Source organism: Parasteatoda tepidariorum, chromosome 7 (genome assembly GCF_982258835.1).
Source record: "Parasteatoda tepidariorum strain Cologne lab strain chromosome 7, Ptep-v5.0, whole genome shotgun sequence".
NCBI lineage: Eukaryota > Metazoa > Arthropoda > Arachnida > Araneae > Theridiidae > Parasteatoda > Parasteatoda tepidariorum.
The window spans coordinates 21,366,976-21,389,184 of record NC_141761.1 but is presented as its reverse complement, the minus strand read 5'-3'; the positions used below and the strand labels follow the sequence as shown (position 1 = coordinate 21,389,184).

Below are 22,209 nucleotides of genomic sequence, written 5' to 3'. Positions count from 1 at the left end.
CATGCAATGCAGATTCACTTAACAATATAAGCGGCTATAAATTTTACTGCATAATGCTGTTGTTGCAAATGGCAGTTATTTTAAAACATGGTTTTCAATATTCCCCAGTTAGCAGGGGCAAATATTCATGGAATTCGTCAATAGTTTTAAATTTTAGAACGAATTAAAAATTGGTTATATAAGCTTACTGCATTATTTTTTGTATCAACACATTTTTCTTTAATTTTTTTCAGCAGTTGGTCATTTTATTGAAAATAACCGTATCTTCATTTATGACTTTTATTAAATATTGTCCGACATTTAAAATTGTTCAGTTCAAATGACAGTCGGAATCTTACTGTGGTTTAATGGTGGGACTGATATTTTTTTAATTTTAAATTGGACTGTTCAGATTTTATTCTCCGCTTTGCTCGCATGCACGCATTTATAAATCAATATTCTATGAACCAGCAGGATTCATTTGTTTTGCACAAAGTGGGTGTAAACTTGGAGAAAAAAAATTAAAAATCAAAAAATCTATTAATTGTTAATTAAAAAACCTATTATCACATCAGCTGTATTAGGCACCTTTATTAATTACCCATAATTACGTTAGGAACCTATTACCACAATGGCAGGTAGTACCTGTCATAATTGTTAATCAAGCATCACTGATGTCAATAATAGTTTGGCGGTTTTTTTGGCTCCCAAAGAACAAAAGTTTGACAGGTTCAGCACCTGTAATAATAACCCTTTGACTTAGTACCGTTTCGGTTAAAGGGGCTTAAGAAGTCAAAATTATACCTGACATATTAGCCACATCTGTATTAAGATCCAATTTTGTTAAGGTTTCAAAAATAGTATGATTAAAAGTATGTCCATAATGTAAAAATAAGATTTTTTGAACAATACGAAAATTTAGTTGTTTATCTTTGCAAAATGTTCCTAAAATGGGATCTTTGACTGCCAGATTCTCCAACACCATCGAATGGAAAAATCTCTCGCTTTTTGAAACGTTAGAGATTTCAATAATTCTTTCGAAAAATATAATTTTTGAAAATAACAAATAACGATACTTACGAATCAGATTTTTATGTTCAAGTTGATTTTATTGTTTCATTTTAGATAGTATACAATTTATTTACATAAAATTGTTTACATATTATCTGAAAAAGTATTTTTGCCTTTTCAGAGAATGATATTTTAAAGTATGAATTCATCACTGGATCTGCTGAGTTTGAGAAATATGAGAAAACATTTTCTGGTTTCCATGCCTCGACAAACAAAGGAAAAATGGTCAACAATGTCTAATGGTTTTCAAGAAACATATACATATACAAAAAAAGAAAAAAACTTAGCATTCGAAAATTTTAATTTTAAACATACACTAAAAGAGTCGATATATATATATATATATATATATATATATATATATATATATATATATATATATATATATATATATATATATATATATATATATATATATATATATATATATATATATATATATATATATATATATATATATATATATATATATATATATATATATATATATATATATATATATATATATATATATATATATATATATATAAACTAATTTCTTGGAATTCTATTGTTTTTTAAAAACATCCATTTAAATAGTATTTTTGATCAAGTGAATAGAATTAAAAGAATGTGCAGTCATGTGTAATCATGATGATAATATTAATTTAAATTTTTTGGATTTGCGTATTATAAACGAAGAAAATATCTGCTTTGTTGATTTATACGTTAAAAGAAATGATTTTAATTTTAATATAAATAAACTTATTTCTTGGAATTCTATTGTTTTTAAAAACATCCATATTTTTGATCAAATGAATAGAATTAAAAGAATGTGCAGTCATGTGTAATCATGATGATAATATTAATTTAAATTTTTTGGATTTGCGTATTATAAAAGAAGAAAATATCTGCTTTGTTGATTTATACGTTAAAAGAAATGATTTTAATTTTAATATAAATAAACTAATTTCTTGGAATTTTATTGTTTTTAAAAACATCCATTTAAATACCATTTTTAATCAAATTAATAGAATTTAAAGGATATGTGGTAATGTTTATTTATCCAAAAATAAGCAGACAAAATCCTTCAAAATTTGATGAAAAATAGCGGACACCCAACTAAAGTAATCATTGAGTTAATTGCGAGTTATTATAAATAGATTTACAAAAATCTTCTTTGCCAATTTACATATTTTTATCATGTGTTAATTTCGGGTAAACGGTGGATAAAAATTAGTGCACAATGAACAATTCATGTTTCTTTCTCTCTCTTTTATTTTCTTAAATAAATGTCAATTTTTTATAATTTTCTTCTTCTCTTTTCTATATTTTGAACTTATTCTATGAGTCCTACATACTATATATATATATATATATATATATATATATATATATATATAAAGAAACATTTCACGATATTTTTATTTTTAATTTTCATTCTCTTTTTTAAATAAGGAAAAATACTAACAAAACTTTAATTTTAATTAATAAATGTTATAAGTAGTATTATTTTCCTTTAATTTACATATCTCTTCTTCCATCACCAAACACCATCCGACATTGACTTCTTACTGCTTTAACTAAAGTGCTTATTAATTTTTTCTGTAACATGTGTGATTTAAAAAAATTTCATGCATGTAAATATCGAAAGTTTGCAGAATTACGCTTGATGTCATCCTTACAATAAATGATTAATACTCTAAAGTACATATGTTTGAAGTGGCGGATGCTTTTAATTGAAATATGGCCTAAATGTCACCAAATGATTGCATTTACAGTTATTTTTTTTAAAAAAATGTATTTAATTATGTTTTTTTTTCTTTCTTTCGGCTTAAAATCATGAGTTTTTGATATTTTGCTTTAAAAAGTTATCAAAGAAAATTCCCATTAAGCATATTAAGATATTTTTTAATACTTAGATCATTACAAATTAAATTAAAATTAAATCACGATTGCTTCTACTATTCACAACAATGATTTAGGTGTTCTATGATGCAGGCATTTCAACAATTTGATAGATAAGCAGGCAAATCATAAATCCTAGCAACCAAAACTAGGAACAATATTAGTAATAGTATAACTAGTAATACTAGTAATGCAAAAAGTAATTTGGTTAAAGGGTACTTATAATGGAATACAATGGGAAGAGAAATATTAAGGGGATATGCTGAACTCCGTGTGGTAGGCACCATGTTTATGGTGAAAATAATTTATTCAAGAATTTATGATGATGAACACTAGCTGAAGAATCATGTTTATTGATGTATTTACAATTCTCCATTATTTATTCCAAATTGATATTGGCAAGTTATTTTTTTAAGCATCATGAATTGTTGCAGTAAGGAATCATATTGTGAAAAATAATAAAAATTTTAAAAAAGGAATTTTACAATAGTTTTATTTTAGAAAATTATATAGAGCTCCAAAGTAAAGAGGATTTTTCATTTTTATGTACAGTGGGCAAAATAAAAATATCAGATCACCCTTTATAATTTTTGATCTAATGATAGGAAGTTAACTTTAGAGAGTATTTTAAAGAGCTAATTTTTAGAGAGAGTTTAAAAATTTTAATTTAAATTTATAATTAATTAGTGCTGACGATATCTTAAGTTGCGGAATCATGCACAGAAAGGTACTTTCTCTGAATACACATTCCTTTTCTGTGACGAATGCTTATTTCTGACCAGTATATAGGGGTAGTCGCAAACTGGAACATATGGTACCAATAAATACACAAGTGGGCGTCCTTTGTGCTAAAATACAAACTAAGGTAAACAACGTTTAAGAGCACAAAAAATATTTATAAATGCAGACAGCTGTTTCGGATGCTCAAAGGGCAACCTTCAACTGTTCGTCAATGAACTATCCAGCGTTCCTTATCTTTCTCCTGTTTGGAAATCTATGATTAAACCTAACTAACCCTCCTTTTTTGTTCCTTGCTTCCCATTCGTCGTCATCCATTCACCCTTCCCTCTTATTGGCCGTGTTGACGTCACATTTCTCTATATTTACCCTGTTTACTCTCATTTCTTTCTGTTGCACTGATGAAGGTTGCCCTTTGAGCATCCGAAACAGCTGTCTACATTTATAAATATTTTTTGTGCTCTTAAACGTTGTTTACTTTAGTTTATATGATACCAATAGTTTGGTCTGGAGAGCGTTTCGAAGTTTAGTTTCAAAGTATTTCTGACCAGTATATAGGGGTAGTCGCAAACCGGAACATATGGTACCAATAGTTTGGTTAGGAGAGCGTTTCAAAGTTTAGACCCCTTAATATTAATTTTACTTTTTTGCGTATTTCACCATATTTCTAGACATTTTTGCACATAATTATAAAATTAATTTATGCAAAGATAATTCAATGCAAAATATAACTTTCAATACATATTTATCATTTTTGTATTTTTTACTTAATATTTGTTGAATTTTTTTGAATTGTAAGGCATACAATTCTTTATATCATTTTAAGGGATATATTTTTACATGACAAAATATAAAACTAAATCAGTTGATCAATTTCATTCTAACTTTATATTTTGTCATGCAAAAGTATGTTCTTTATACCTTCCAATTCAAAATGTTTTCTATTATTATTAAATAAAATTAAAAAAATAATATTAAATATTTACTAAAAGTTACTTTTTACATGAAATTATCTTTGGGTAAACGAATTTTATAATAAAAGGAAAACATTTTTCAATTTGCTTTAAAACTACTCAAGATATGCCTGAATAAGCAAAAAGTATAAATAACATTAATGGATCTAAAATTTGAATCGCTCTCTGGACCAAACTATAGAAATCATATTTCAAAGAATGCTATTACCCTCTTTGTCTTGGGGGTCAGAAATTTGAATTTTTGAAAAAAACTGTATATTTATTTAGAGAAAGTACGTTTTTGTGTCTGATTTCGTAACTTAAAAGTCTGCACTTATTAATTAGCATCCGAACATTAAGTAAATAGTTATTCAAGTTGGTTCGTTTTTTTTAAATTTTTTATTTTTATTTTGCGCACTATACACAAAAATTAGTAAGTATAATAACTTTTGAAAATGACCCGGAGGGTATGGCTGCAGGGTTAGGTCGCACAGGACACACACAAAAAAAAGACTCAAGTGTTATTTATTAGTTAGAAAGTTTTCACCGAGGAAAGTTAAGGAATGCATGGATTGGCTATTTATATTTGATTTAATTTACTGCCAAAGGTCTTTTTTCTTAACCTTAAACATTCAAATGTGTTAGCGGAAACGAAAGTAGGAGAATCAATAACAAATTTTAATGAATTCGAAACGTTAGCTATCATATAACGGTTCTCGAATTCTATTCTAGTGTTTTTACAGATGTAGTGGGAATCTCTAAAAATATATTTTATTCTGCACTAAATTCAACTATGTAAAGAATTGCTTTCGGAATTTGAAATAATTGAAGTAAAAATACAATTATGCACTATCTTTTAATTAAAATGGAGATCGGTTATTTAGTGTAAAGTAAAATTTACGGGTAGCAACAAAAACTGTTTTTGACAGTGTTATAGAGAGTAAGAAAATATATTATATAGAAAGTATAATAGATTTACAAAAAAGAAGTTGAATACCAATTTTTTTAACGAAAAGAATATCTACTGAGATGATTCTGAGATCAAAAATATCTTGTTATCAAAAGTATTAAAATATTTCGTTTTAAACTATATTTAAGAAAATGATATAAAGATTGTTTTGAAATGTTTTCATTGTTAAAGAATACATAATCTGTTTATTTTTGAAAGCATTTTTAACGTTTAGAAATGGTTTGTAAACTGATATAAAAGTTAAAAAATAGTAAATGTTCAATATAGCATTAAAAAAAATTAAAAAACAGTCATAAAACACGGATAAAATCTAGTGTTCTCAAACTCTTCTCTGAGATTTTATCTCATTTTCTTTTTATTTTCTTTTGGGATAAATAATAAAAATGGTGTAGTTATTTTACAAATATGATGTTCCATTGCCTTCCGAGTTGCATAGAAAGGTATGTAATATCCAAGTTTAATTTTGTTGTTCTCGGTTATACAATAAAACAAAACGGCGTATTTTCTCAACTGGAACTTTCCATAATTCTTATTTTTCGAAATAAAAATTAAATGGAAGTAAGATGATACTCCTTAGAATTTTTTTCACTCGTAATTTCCGTTTTTTGCGTTTTATTTGGGAGCGTGATATAATAGTAAAAACATTTTTTTACAAAAGCATTAAAACATTCTACTTTCTCTAAATAATAGTTTTAATTATATTCTGTTTATTGCAAATTATAATAAAGTATTAAAAGTGCTTATAGGAGTATCTGAATATTTTATACTAAAATCTTTATTTTTCACAGGCATTTAAAAAAAATGGTTTATAAATTTTAATGAAGAATAAAGCCTTCAAATAATGATATGATTCAGGCAACGAAATGTAGCATGAATACTTTCAAATGCTTAGAAATTTCTTAAGGAAAATACAGTCCAAGCAGATAATTAGCAGATATTTTCCGTGAATTGATTTCGAAAAAATATATTTTCCTTCAATGTAAATTCACAAGTTACAATCAGTATCGTTTTTTGATGTGTAGTAAATACTGAAGGCAATAAATACTGAATGTAATAAATAGTAAGTAATTTACTGAAATGTTTTAAAAAACACAATTAAAAATTGACAGAGATATATTCAATAGTTAAAAAAGCAGTGCTAAGTTTTCGTCAGGCTAGAAAATTAGTAATTTAGATATTTTATACAAGTGGTATATTAGAACTTGTATAAAATTAATCTATATTAATATGTTAGTTAATAGCAAATAAAATATATATCTCTTAAAAATATGGCTTTTAAAATATTGAAAATGTAAGAGCAGTTTAATGTAAGGTTATAATAAAAAAAATTAATAATTCCTTGAGCATATACGTAGCGCTGATTTTTTAATCTTTCATTCCAATCATCATCTCAAATATACTTAATAAATTTATTTTATTTTATTTATAAGAGTTCTTAGACTATGGACTTAAATTTATTATGTAACTATAGATTATCTAATTTATTATTCGCTTATTAAACCTAGGAATTCATTTTTCGTGAATGAGCAGTTATGTTTTCAGTGAAAAGTTTTACAAGATAAAGATTTAAAAAATATATTTTCATAAGTTAAAATTAAAACCAATTAAGATTTTCATAGTATTTGAAATATAATTTTCTCTTCAAGAATGATAAATAATATTAACGTCCTGTAAAAGTATAATTTATTTTTGATAATAAAAAGCATTTGTATAAATATCATTTTTGACAAATATATTTTAAAAGCTACCCTAAATTTGGCGATGCATCGAAATTTCCATTGGCGACTTTCATTCAATTTACGATTTTGGCAACCATTGTAGTCGGCTAGTCTGGATAATAAGACGACAGTTCGGTAGAGGAATTGGATACGGACGGCATGCGCTTCTGAATGCCGGCTCTTATAAACTAAGTGTTCCTTTTGATGACTGGCGAATAATTTGCCAATATATCGCGCGTCAAATAATGCATTTTATTATTCTGTATCAAACAATATAAAATATAGGATAACAACTCTTTGAGTCACAATGTAAACATCAAAATAAAATAAAATTAATGCATGAACATTTAATGATACTGATCAGGATAAATTTTGGTAATGATGAAAACTGTGAAAAATAACAATTTGCAGTAGGAATTCATTTTAAAAACTTTCCTTTTTATTGAAAAAAGTTATTTTTGAAGTGCTGAAATGAAGTGGATAAAATGTCTTTGGAGATGGTTTTTGCATTTTGTCTTCTACTTCAAATTCATTTATGCTGGTAAGTGTAAATATTCATATTTACACTGCTAATATTTTGTATCAAAACTAAATACTGAAAAATCCATTTAAATGTTAAGTCGGTCAAATATTTGGCAGGAAACAAAATAAATGGGAAAATGAGAAACATTATAATTGTATTTATATAAACACAAAAATAAAAAATTATACTTTACACCATTCATCCTTAATTTACATCACTCATAAACAATTCAAACTAAAAAAATGCAAAGAATAGAAGTAGTAAGCATAATACTTTAATTATATATGACTGCTAAATACGTACAAAATTATTTATTTTAATGATGCTTATTTTTTATGTGTGTATATTATAAAGCTTCAAGATACAAAATGTTAAATGTTTTAAATGTTAATGATGCGAATACTGCATATTTTAGAGGGGGCTTAAAATTACTGTCTCTAATTTTGCGTTTTATTACTAGTATAAAAGTTAGTTTTAAAAAGCAAAATAAGAGTTCAGAATGAAAATTATTATAAGTAATATTTATATACAGGTACTAGTTATGTTTTGAAGAAAAAAAAGTGTTTACCCTTTATTTTAGAATTCAAACATCCGTCGCTGGTCTAATAAAAAAGTCATTTGTGCAAACATTTTTTTTTAATGTTTTAAATATTCTTAAATATGGTATTTAATTACAACATATGCATAAAATATATTTAAAAGCAATGTATATCATTATAATATAAAATTGTGCTATTATGTTAATAATTTATTGTATTTAGAATTTTAATGCACCTTTTTATCACTTAAATTTTTTTAAATATAATTTAAAAGTTAAGAAAAGATGATTCATTAAAGGATTGATTAAAATGCCTTTATTATTCATGAATACAAGAAAAAGTTTAAAAATAAGTCATTTGCTTTGTTACACGGACGGAAAATTAATTCGAAATGTTAAAATTGAAAGAATTTACTGCTTAGAAGAGGGAAGTTGGAACCAATAATGTCAGTTTTTACTGGTAAGCAGTTACACATAAGTGATTTTTTCTTAACTTAAATGCAAACAAAATGATAAAAATAAAAAATAACAACTGCAACAAGAAAACCCTACAATAGTTTGAATTAAATAATAACTATGAAAACAAAAACAAGGTTTAAACTAACTCAGAGGCAAAAATTATTATTTAATTAAAAACATTTTTAGAAGAATTTCATACATTTTAAAAGCAATCTATAAAAACCTGAACTATTACGTGTGTCATGCATTTTTTATATTAAGCAGAAAGAGAACTTTATTTACTTTGTATCCTCAATAAATATAACTTTTATTTCTATCACAGAGACAAATATGCATTGTATTAATTATTGAACGATATTCTTTATTTGTTTGTGTTTACTCCTTGATTCTTTTAGAAAAGGAAGATTTTTTAAAATTCTTTTCAGTTGGAAAGCATAAAGAATAGAATATTTTTTTGCTAAACAAATACATTATCCACAGTTCAAACAATAATAAAAAACATGTCTCATTAAGCGGAAAACTATTTAATCATTTTAAAATGCTTCGCAAATATACATTATTAAAATTCTATATTCATAATCTGTGAAAGGACAGTTGAAAAAAATTAACTCAAGTTTTGAGATACTAAAGTAAATATAATGATCGAAATTATGCTAGTACTTAAGTGTATAAAATAAGAACTAGAAATTTGATTTTATCAAACAATTAATAAATTTGATATTTATATAAATATTTAAATTAGTTATGAAAGAAAATACTTCAATGATCTTTATAATTTCAAGTAAGCAATGTTTTTAGTTAAGTAAAATAAGTTTAAGAAATTTTTATTTTTAAATAAGTAAACATTTATGTTATAAATATCTATGCTTTCCATAAATTTTATGTTTTTATATGAAAATATGCTATTAGATAAAAAATAATTCCCATTATTCAGCGTGTAATTCAATTTAATTTTGACTAGTAAATATCTTTGCAATATTAGCAAAACTAAATCACTGTAGAGTAAAAATAGGAAACTAAAAGATAACACAAAACTAATGTAAAATCTGTAAGTCATCCTAATCTTTGGATCCTCTAAAACTATACTTTCTTGAAACTCTGCTGCAGATTCATTATTTCTTGCTTAAATAAGCCTTGTAGGGGAAGAAATGGTTCAATATTCTTCCTCTGGCAAATTATAGCATAAATATATGGTGGCTTTTGTCTATTCATACTAGATTTAGTTTTCTGAGCACTTCTAGAAAACTCTAAATGCATATTGTTGTTACTATCAAATTATGATGTGGCAGAGAATGTCTATTTTTGGTATTCAGATATTAAAATTGAACATTTGATTTTATTAATACCATAACATAATTTTTAGATGGAATGCTGAACATCTTAAAACTAATTTGTATTGGTATACATCATTTGGTGGCGTAATATTTAATGCCCACAAACTTCAACCGAAAAATTTCCTAGAAAACAAAGAAAAAGGACTGTTACAATCAACATTCATAGCCTTATTTACTGTTGATTTTCACTGCATTTTTGTATTTTTTGCATCTCTGACTCTTAAGTAACCTTTTGACAGTATGATTTGGTTTTGTTATATAGATGATGTCAGAAAGTAAATCATTCCATTGAAAAATATAATTTTTGAAGCATATAGCAAAAAGTTAGACAGAATACTTAAACTGTAAAAAGTATTTCGCAGTATCTTCAACAATTGTTTAAAGGAATACTTAATTCCGGTTTACAAAAAAGTGAGCATTCTTGAGCACGATTTCAAATTTTTAATTTAAATCTAGGCACTTAAAACTGAATAAGCTTTCAATAGACTCTCGAACTTACTCGCCTGTGAGAGAGTTATTTTCCCTTCCGAAAATAGTTTTCTTTATTATTTTAAAATAGTTTGAAAACATTTAAATTCTTAAAAGAAATGATTTTATGATTTAAAACAGCAATTCGCTATATTTAATTTTTCTTCTCATAGAATTTTAAACTTTTTTATAAATTTTTAAACATGAAATATCAACAGCAAAAAAAAGGCCTAAAAAACCTAGTTTAACCTTATTTAATTTCAAATATTTACAATTTCCAAGTTAAATAATCTAAATGTTAATTCATCGTTTGTTTATTTAAACTAGAATTATTTGATTACATATTTCTGTATATTTGGCTTTGAACGTTAAAGCAATTCAAAAAAAAAAAATATTAAAAAAATAATAATACTAAATAAAACAACAAAAAATGAAGTAAATTTCATTCATTCATTCATGTAGTGTTTTAAGTTTTCTTTGTTTTTATTATTGATCAATTTTACTTGAATTTACAACGATGTAAAAAACATTGAATTGCAGTATGATAGCTTATAGTTTTAAGTACAGAATAAAATTTTAATTTCATCCTTAGCGATTATATGAGCATCACTTACATGTAAAACCTATAAGTTAATAAAAATAAGACACGAATCCATATTATGCTATCCAGAATTTTTATGAACAAACAGCTTGTATTTACTGAGTCAAAATTTAATGAAACTTTTTGTGTAACATACTGAAAACTAAGCGAGACACCTTAAATAAACTTTGTTCTGATGATCGGATTTTCACGTTCTAGGTCACAATCTTTAAGATTCAACGGCTGACCTAAAATATGCTACTTACAGCACAAACTTTTATGTTACGAAATAAAACACAAATCGTACTTTCTATGAATAAAAATAACTATTATTTCCGATGCATTTCGATTCTTTATTCTTTGAATCTAGGCGGTATCCGTAATTTAGGAAGTATGGTCCCAATAGTTTGGTCAGGATAGCGTTTCAAGTTTCAGACTTGTTAATTTTACTATTTCGCCATGTCTCGAGAATTTAAGTGACTTGAAAGATGTTTGCACAGCATTATAAAATTCATTTTTCCGAAGACACTTCCGAGCAAATATTTATTTTTAATACTCATTTATTTTTTATTATTTTATTCCAGAATATTGGGAAAGTTATTCCAGAATATTGGGAATTATAAGGTTTAGAACTTTTTACATTAATTTAAATAATATAATTTGGTTTGGCAAAATACAAAATTTGCACGAAATCGGTAAAATAATTCCTGAGTAATCAAATTTTAAATATAAGACTTTTTTTCAAATTTGATTTCTCAGGAACCATTCAACCGATTTCTTTCAAATGTTATATTTTGCCATAGTTTCTCAACGATATAAAAATTTGTATACCTTACAATTGGAACATTCATCGACTATTATCAAAAAATACATTATTATTAAAAAAATAATACATTATTATTAAAATAATACATAATTATCAAAAAATAATACATTATTATTAAAATAATACATTATTATTAAAAAATAATACATTATTATTAAAATAATACATTATTATTGAAAAATAATACATTACTATTAAAAAATAATACATTATTATTAGAAAATAATACATTATTATTGAAAAACATTTTTTGCATGAACATATTTTTAAAAAAAAATAAAGTTTATAATTGTTGCAAAAAAGCTTAGATTTGCGTAAAATTTTTCGAGACATGGCGAAATTCGCAAGAAGGGAATTTAACGTTTAGGGATCTAAATTTTTTACCATTATCCTGACCTGGGGCGGGCCATATTTCCCAGAATTGAGGCTACTGTATTTTAACGATTCGGTATCTATATCCGTTGAAAAAAAGTCTATTTATTAAGAGAAAATACGTTTTTCAGTCTGATTTTGAGACTTAAAATATCGTCTGGACCATCTAATTAACATATTTGAGGTCATCCCCTTAAACCATTAAGAATATGTCGTTTTGCGTTGAGAATCGACCACTAATGAAAAGTTATTCATTTTTAAAAAAAAAATATTTTTATTATTTTTTTTGTTGCTTTTATTGCTCATTTTTTCAAAATTGCAAAGACAGCATTATCAATATTTTGAACCATAATACAATGCGAATTTGTCGAAAAATCAGTAATTTGTAAAATTAAATTATGCATCGGTTCAATTTAAATAATTGAATTGTGAAATAAAATTTAAAAAATACAATAATAAGGTTGAGCTTAGCACCTTATTAATTTGAATGATATTGCATCATTCGCTTCAAATTCTGTCAGTGTGCGAAGCAAGAAGAGTTCTTTTAAAAGAGTTGCTAGTTATTCATCCGTATTATGTGTTGTATATAATCTTAATTTCGAGTGTATCATAGTATTGTATTTCATATTGTTTTCAATAAAACAAAAATATAAAAGTGAAATAAAAAAAAGTATTTTAATTACTTTAAGCAAAACCATTTTATTTAGAAGAGAACAGTCTTAAATCTACATGAATATTTTTGAAAGGTGCTGCATGCTTTTTTTATCAATTTTATAAGTCAAAGTTAAAAAAAAATGATTTGAATGGAATAAAACGAAAAGGTGAATATCAAAAACTGAGAACTTTTTTTCATATTCTGACTGCTTAAAAAAATCGATGTTGAATTCGATCAGAGAGCTAGGAGGGGGAAAAAATCTAACGCAAAGTAGAAAATTGAGGTTTCGAGACCTTTTGATTTTTTTCTCACGTTTTTCTCTTTCGGATTCTGAAAAAAAAGAAGAAGAAAAAATGAAAATAACAATAATAACCTACGGAAACGAATTGAAAACAAAATTCTCAAAAACGTGAACAGAGTCATCGTTTTTTAAATCGAATCGAATTGTCTTCACACTGGACCTAAAAGTCGATCAAACGACTCTTGTGTAAAGATTGACTCACAAAAGAAAATCACGTTAAGAATTTTATGTATTTTTCTTTCTTAAACTTTTCTTAAGATTTTATGTTTTCTTATTGTAAGAAAACTCGAAGGAGGCAGTTCCTATCAGACTCACTATTGCTATACATTTCTAGAGATTTGTCTAGATTTGCAAAATATTCTTTGAGCTTTATTTATGTTCCATATGCAATAAAAATGCAATATGCATTATTTTTTGTGAACGGTTTTCTAAAATATATATCTGACATATTCTTACTTTTTGGAATATTCTTTTATATATTAATAAGACTTTCATGCAGGTTTTTGAATCAAACAAAGGATAATGTTTCTGAACCATCTCTTGCATGGCGGATATGATCTTTCGTCCCTGAAATTTTGGAAAATGTTATATATTTGGTTGGGACTGGATTATCACATAGATAGATTCTCTCAACCATGTGACTCTGCATGATTTAATTATTTTTACAAAAATTCATTGTTGTAATTCAGTGTATAGATCATGATTATGCATAATTCTCTGAATGCTCTATAACTGTTCAAAGTTTGGAGTGGAGGATTTAAAAAAAAAAAAAAAAAAAAAAAAAAAAAAAAAAAAAAAAAAAAACATCGAATTAATTTAAAATTTTTTAATATTGATAATTCCATGGCAGTAATAAATTAAAGCCGCGCACCTTGTATAGTATATATTTTCTAAATCATTGTCAAAAAGTACAGTTAAAAAGTATACTTTTTCAGGGCTACAAATTAATTGCTAAATAGCAAAAAAAATCGAATCCTGCAAAACATTGTTGATAAGCATATGTTAGTTGTGCAAAACCTCCTTTATTACAAACTGAAGAAAGGGTTTGAAAACCGATTATTCAACCAAAAAGTACTAAACACGAATCAACATGTTGTGATGTTATATAATGTTATATTATGTTACATAATATGTTGTGCGTTTATATGACCAACTACCTTCCTAGACAATGTTAAAAAATTACTCTAGCGTTTTGTTTCGTTTACTAAAATATTTTTCTGTGTTAACCAAATAGTACATTTATTTGTTTTCATCTTCAATAAAGATTCTAAAAATATATATTAAGAGCGGTCTGTAAGGAGCAAAGTACACACAAGACACAAATGCTTCTGATATCTCCAGGTTCCTAGCAAATCGGTTGTGTTAGTCATTTATTTGTCCAAAATTACTTCGTACCTTTAAAAACATTTTAATTATTACAATAATTGATGAAAAATTTAAATTTAGTTCCCTTCAATTTAATTCCATCTTTTTAATAAAATTTTCTTTTGTAATAATTTACTAAAAATAATTGTTGAAATATTTAAAAAATATCATACAAAGATGAGTTTGCAACTAAAAATTAACTGCACAGATTTAGAGATTTTATCACATACCGAAGTGTGAAACTATTAAATAATTTGATAAATGGACTCTTCGATAGAAACTCATAAAAGTCTGTCACAAAGTACAAAGTATCGTTTATTGAAGTTAGAAGCTTTCAGATTTAGTTGATTAGTATAGATCTAAAAGATTCACTGCACAATGTGTCGAATACAAAGCAAAATTGTAACATAAAGTCAAGTAAGGTATTTTGGGAAATCTGATAAAGGCGACTAGGAAGTGTTGATCTATTTACTAATTGAACTTCCAGTGCAGAGAATGCATATGCGTCTGGAATGTAAATATTTAACGATCAATAATGAGCTTAGAATACATTACTAAAAGATTTAAACTAGCTCTTGTGAATGATGCATTGCAAAATATGGAATTTTGAATGAAAGGATTATATTAAATCTTCAGTAAACAGTTAAATTGCGATACTCGGATGTCTTGCCTGGAATTTTGTATTCTATTTGGATTGCATTTGGGTTTTTTTTAAATTCTGACGATAAAAATATTATGTCACATTAATGATTTTGATTTAAATAAATAAAACAAACTTTATTATATAACTGTTTTAGATATTACAATGATTAATTATGCAATTTTCATGATCGAATTTCGAAGGAAAGCAAATATTAATTATTTAAATAAATATTTCTGTTTGCAGGAGTTTAACTTGTTTGTTTCTATCTGAATCTACAAGCAAATAACGCATGCCTAAAACTGTTATTTTAACACATTTTATTGAAAATTATCATTAACTCGCAATTGTTTGCTATTTTTTTCATATATTATATTGGTTTATTTCGAAATTGAAAGAAAAACATTATTTTTTTCAAAAGCTTTGGCATTTTATCTAATCTGATTCTTAACTGGAGATCATGGCTGCTTTTATTAAGTTACAATGCCTATGTTCAAAGCATTCTACATTAATCCGACACATCCGACATTACAAATGTCGCATTGATTTCTTTTCTATTTGCTTTGCACACTTCACATTTTCGATTTTCACCATTTTCTGTTCGTTCCGCTTAATGATTACCAGACTCCTTGATGACAACAAGAACATAATTGATCAGTTTTATAAACATAACTTTAGCTAAACAATGCTTTCCGCCTTTTATGGTATAGAAGAGTTATGAAGATAATTCCAGCTATCTTATTGTGATCATTCTCTTAAATTCTAACAATGCAATTTTATCATTTGATATGTAAAACCGTGCACGAGGATTCACCAGTGTTTTATTAGTAGACAAAGAAAAAATACCATTTTTGTGCTGTTATCCGGATCCGGTATTTTCGATCACACCATTTCATCGTGTCAACTCTACCCAAATATTTGTTGTATTATGAAGTCAGTTTGGGTTGTAGTATTGGAATGTCTTTCTTTTGTGATTCTACCCCATTGATTCATCGTTCACATTGAGTAGTTCTTGGTTTAATCCGGGTTATCAGGATTTAATAGGAACTTTACACAACTTGTGATTCCCCCGTGACTGATAAAAATTCATTACTGGGATCAAAATCCCCTTGCTATTTCTACCTTATCTCTTTGCATGTTCGAATAAAGAATTTGTTTATTTTCATTAAATCGAACAATTCTTGCTGATTTAATGCCAATATTCTTCGAATAATTCATCAAAGAACATCTCTTGAAGAAATTGTAGAAATAAACTTTATGAACACTTGGTACCCCAAAAATAAAACCATCGGAAGTACAACTGGTTTTTCTAGTTCACTGGTGTTCTCATCATCTCCTAATTTCTTTAGTTTGTCATCATACACACCAGTTTTCTTCCAACATCCAGACGGAGAACTAGAAATAGGTCATTGTTTGGCCACACGAGCTTATTGAGCTACTTTTTTTGGGGTAATTGTATCCATGGTGACAAACCATTTATGCATTACTTAGAACACACACTGAATAGTTAAAATTTTGAAATTCAATATGTTAGTTAATGGTAAAACATAAATGAGTAATGCATAATGGGTAAAATGTTCACCTAGTGGATTATTATCAAGATCAGAGTTGTTACTCATTTTAATGTATTGTTAAATTTCCAGCTATCTGTTCCAAACGCATGCTTTCTCAAACCTCACTTAATGCCTATTTCTCAATCTACGCCAATATAATCATGCTTGCGGAAGAGAATGGGTGGCAGTGAAAAAAGGTATTCCAACAAATTTCATTAGACAGTAATTAGAAAGCTAAACGTTATGGTTGTTTTTCAGAAACTGGAGTAAATCAGATTTACGGCTGTTAGATAATATAGTGTTAGGATGACATAGGTGACAGTTTCACTATCAAATAACATTTTAAAACTCATTAAGTTCGTTTTGATTTATTAATTTCTTACTGGTTTATTTATTTGATAATTTTTTCGCGCTTCCATAACCTCAGTACTTTGAATTATTTTGAAGTATTTAGGTTGTTTCATTTTCAAATTGGAAACTTAAATTACTTTTCGCCTATAAACAGATAGTTAGCCGATCTCTTGTATAACTTCATTTGCTAATTATTTCGTACAATTATCTGTAACAGATTATTAATTTATTATATATATATATATATATATATATATATATATATATATATATATATATATATATATATATATATATATATATATATATATATATATATATATATATATATATATATATATATAAATATATATATATATATATATATATATATATATATATATATATATATATATATATAAATATATATATATATATATATATATATATATATATATATATATACGGAACCTGTAAAAGTGACCACCTGGGTAAAGTGAACGCCTGAGTAAGGTGACCATTCTCTACAAGTTATATTTCAAGAGTCCTTTTTAAAGAGTCTTCGTAAAGTGACCACCTCTATATAGTGACCATTTGACTTGGTCCCGAGGGTGGTCAATTTAGACAGGTTATATATATGTATATATATATATATATATATATATATATATATATATATATATATATATATATATATATATATATATATATATATATATATATATATATATATATATATATATATATATATATATATATATATATATATATATATATATATATATATATATATATATATATATATATATATATATATATATATATATATATATATATATATATATATATATATATATATATATATATATATATATATATATATATATATATATATATATATATATATATATATATATATATATATATATATATATATATATATATATATATATATATATATATATATATATATATATATATATATATATATATATATATATATATATATATATATATATATATATATATATATATATATATATATATATATATAATATATATATATATAGGAATCGCCAGCAGCAATTTTACGTGACATTCCGGAAAATGTATCTTTTTTTATACTTAAGGTCAGTGAAGATCGTGAGACCCAAATGAGGAACTGATATAATTAGTTTAACTATGTTCATCCAATTAAAAGTTTGAGAAGAATTAATATAGTAATAGATTTGATTAATTTACAGCGATCGAGAAACATGAAGCAAAATCAAAGCAATTGATCCTGAATTACTTTTTTATGATTTTAAAATACACTATTTATTCATTTATTTGTTTTTTATTATTTTTCAATGATAAGTAAGAATAAAAAATGAGAATAATTTCAATTGCAAAACTGGCTTAGTCCACGTTTTTATTTCTGCTTTCTACCCATAGATGCAATCTTTAGAAATGTTTGACTTTTTGGCAGATACCATCCAACTGCCAAATGGTCAATTTCAATATTAGAAAATTTTAATTCTTTTTTTTTTTTTTTGAAATTTTATTTTCTGATTTTTTTTAATTTTCAATTATTTATGTTATGCAAACTCTATTCATATTTTTTTAACACACGATAATCTGTGTTTAGTCAAATGCGACCTAAAGTTTGAATCATTTTATTAAATCTCTGTACAACTATCTGAAAATTTTATCGTTATCCATGAATCAACCTATCGAGGAAAATGAAAGATGAATTGGGACTGGAGAGAAATTTTGAACATGATATCCTTTCGAGTTTTCTGAAATTACTTCTCTTCTTGAGTCATCTTAACTGCTTCTTATTGCCATAGTTTCAATAAACCCGCTGTGGCATTTTTATTTAATTGCAACATTTGAATTCCCGTTTGACTCGCCCTGTTACGAAGAGATAAGAGTTTAGACGAGCTACGTATAATTACTCACACAGATAAAACCGAAAGGAAAAGCGAATATTGCAGAATTTTACGTAACAGGCATTTCTCGCCTTCCAGCATAGTTGTTAAATTCTTGCACTCGCAACGATCATAAATCCCATATACCTTACTTATAAAATGTATAAAGTTAATCTGTTTTAGTTAATAGAGTTAGATTTAATAGAATTAAAGATAATAAGGTTATAAATGCATTTCTAAAATTTACATCTTCGCTATGCTCAAACTTTATTTCAATTAATTAGAAATATAAGTTCGTTTTGCAAGAAATCAAACAACTTATGGCTCCTTTAATCTTTACTTCCGTTACCCCTTTTCATCACAAAACTACTATGGTGAGACATAGGACATAGTTTTACTGGCATGTTCACCTAAACAGAACACTACAAAATTTTATAAATTGGAGCATAAAGCTCATTTTTTGTCACAAAGTACTAAACATAGTTTTAGCTTTGCATCGAATTAGGTTTTTTTTTTCTGTAATAGTGTACAAGTATATGCTTCAAGCATTTCGACCAAATTTCAGAAATTGCAATTTATATTTGTTTGAGGATATGAATTTAATTTGAAACATTACTCTCGCTTAATCTGTGGATTTTACATATGATTAAAAAATGCAGCATACAATATGTATGTTGAATATGTTCTCAGCATTCATTCACTTATAACCTAGGTGTTTAGATTTAACTCCGATTCGGTATTAACTCGATTCGGTATTAACTCGACAAGAGCGGGCATTAAATACTGTCGCCATACAGTGTTGGCAATTTTCCAAAATACAAGAAGATGACACATGAGTGGAGGCCACTTTTGTCAAATATTTGAGAGTTCGCGTTTTATTAAAATACACGCGTTTTTGATTTTGTGAAGAAAGTGAAGAAAGATTGTTAGAAATAACGAAACGCAGTTGCGGATTGTTGAATTGTCAAAAATTAAGAATTGCGTCTCAGAAAGTGGAAAAAAAATATTTAATACTCAACTTTATTTATTTTTTTACAGCAGATGTGGTATTACTCATAAAAAGAATCAATAACAGAGTTAGTCATGGCTACTTAACCAATAATTGAATCACCGATTAAAACAAGTATGATCTTTATGTTGTTTTAAAATTAAAAAATCAAAACTAAGGCAGCACTTTACTGTGACGGTGCTAAGACTTTAAATAAAATAATGCAAATGGCTTTATGGATGCATATTTCCAAGAAAATGTCATAAACATGAAAACCTTTTTCTCACTTACAGCTTTTAAAAAAAATATTCAAATTTTCAATCTACATCAGAAATTCCAATTACCCTTTACATCCACCCTCTTTTCTTTGAGCTTTAACTTGCTCTCGAGGTTTGTAGATTTTATATCACTATAAAAGTGCACTATTCTCAACTTTGTATACTTAGATTATCATGAAAACTTCCAGAGGCTCCCAGACGGTCCTTATTACGTCCCTATTTATTTTAACATCGTCACTCAAAGGATTTGATTTTACTGCCCTCAACCCAAGTAGAAAATTTTAAAGCTGTAATTTCGCTTCATTTTATGCAATGATGGAGAACATGAAGCTGCAGGAAGAAAAGAAAAAGTCTAATAAAATGAAAGCGTACGTCAACGGAAAAATAAAACTTTTGTATATATTTGTATGATTTTGCAAGTTTGAGTTTTTTTTTTTAAAAAGTATTAAATTTTATAAAGAAAAAAGTTTGAGATGTAAGATGGAGACAAATTTCAGATGAAGATTATTTTTTGAAATCATTTTAGTTGTTTCTTTATTGCACAGTTCAAATTATTAAAATAAATCATAAAAGTATGCACTGTAATAAAATAATTAATGCATCTCAACACCGAAAATGGTGACAACAACTTAACACTGAAGTGTTAAGTTGGTCCTTGTGTATTGAAGGATCCTTGTGTATTGAAGAAACAAAATTGTTATTTTACACTGATTGGTGTAAAGTAGCTGCCAGCATTTATGTTATGCAATAACACCGGAATTTATAATTACTGCAAGGCATGATACACATAAATGTCAGTAAATTTATTTTTACGATACAGGATAAAGTAAAAATCAATAACATAGTATGCAATCAGAAAAATATTTCCTCGGAAATTTAGTTAAATAATCAAACATGCGCACTGCACAAAGAGTTCCCTAGGTGTCAAAATTAAGAAAAGTTTTATATATTGCTGATTATCTCCGGAACTATCGGATAGATTGTAACAAAATTTGGTTTGAACATGGATTCAAAAAATACACAAATAACAACTATTCAACAGTCTTAAAATACATGCACTAATATGATCATGTATAAAACTCATCAGAATCGGAGGGTATCAAAGAGCGATAGCAGAATTAAATAAAACAAATGAACTTGTTGGGTGGAGCTATCGACCATGCCAACCGGCATCTATCAAAATGTACCTCGGCATAGAGTCGAGTTAACATGTCTTATATACTAGAGAATTGTAGTTGGAATTTTGTAGTGGTAGATACGCTACAGTACTCCCCCACTAGAATTATAGCTGTGATAGAATTCGATACATGGATACCACTAGTTGCTGTATTTGTGACAGACCGGGAGAGCTGGATTAAGGTCACCGGGTTTTGAACATTAGTCATGAGAGCTGTATTAAGATCATGGTCGTAGTCGCTCCGGTGCAGCCCTTAGCAGTCGGGTGTATGCAGGTTGACGTTGTGTGTGATCGAGACGAGACTGAGTAGCAACAGAGCAAGAAGAGGGATAATGTCGCAGTCACAAGCAGCAAGTCAAACTATTCAATGTGCTCCATCCATCGAAGTAGGCGTTTCCAGTTCGAAGTGGGCGTTACTGTCAAGATACGGGTATTCATATCGAAGTGGGCGTTACTGCCATGGTAGGCGTGGTCACATCACGTCCGAAAGTCCCCAATGAGGGGATAGTAGTGTTAGACAACGTCAACCTTCAGCTATGAAAAGGTACCCCACCATAGAATGGAGTTTAATGCTTTAATGTAAAGGTAGTGAATTG

The 22,209-nt window shown here is 26.6% G+C and overlaps 1 protein-coding gene across 1 annotated transcript in view; it reads left to right on the top strand.

The window, feature by feature from the left end:
* The first annotated feature begins 7,421 nt into the window (after nucleotides 1-7,421).
* LOC107454018 (synaptogenesis protein syg-2) overlaps nucleotides 7,422-22,209 on the top strand; it is a 239,538-nt gene continuing 224,750 nt past the window's right edge. The window contains exon 1 of the mRNA XM_087167468.1: nucleotides 7,422-7,857. Coding sequence (XP_087023594.1) covers nucleotides 7,788-7,857 — 70 coding nt within the window. The 5' untranslated portion in view covers nucleotides 7,422-7,787. The remainder of the gene's footprint in view (nucleotides 7,858-22,209) is intronic.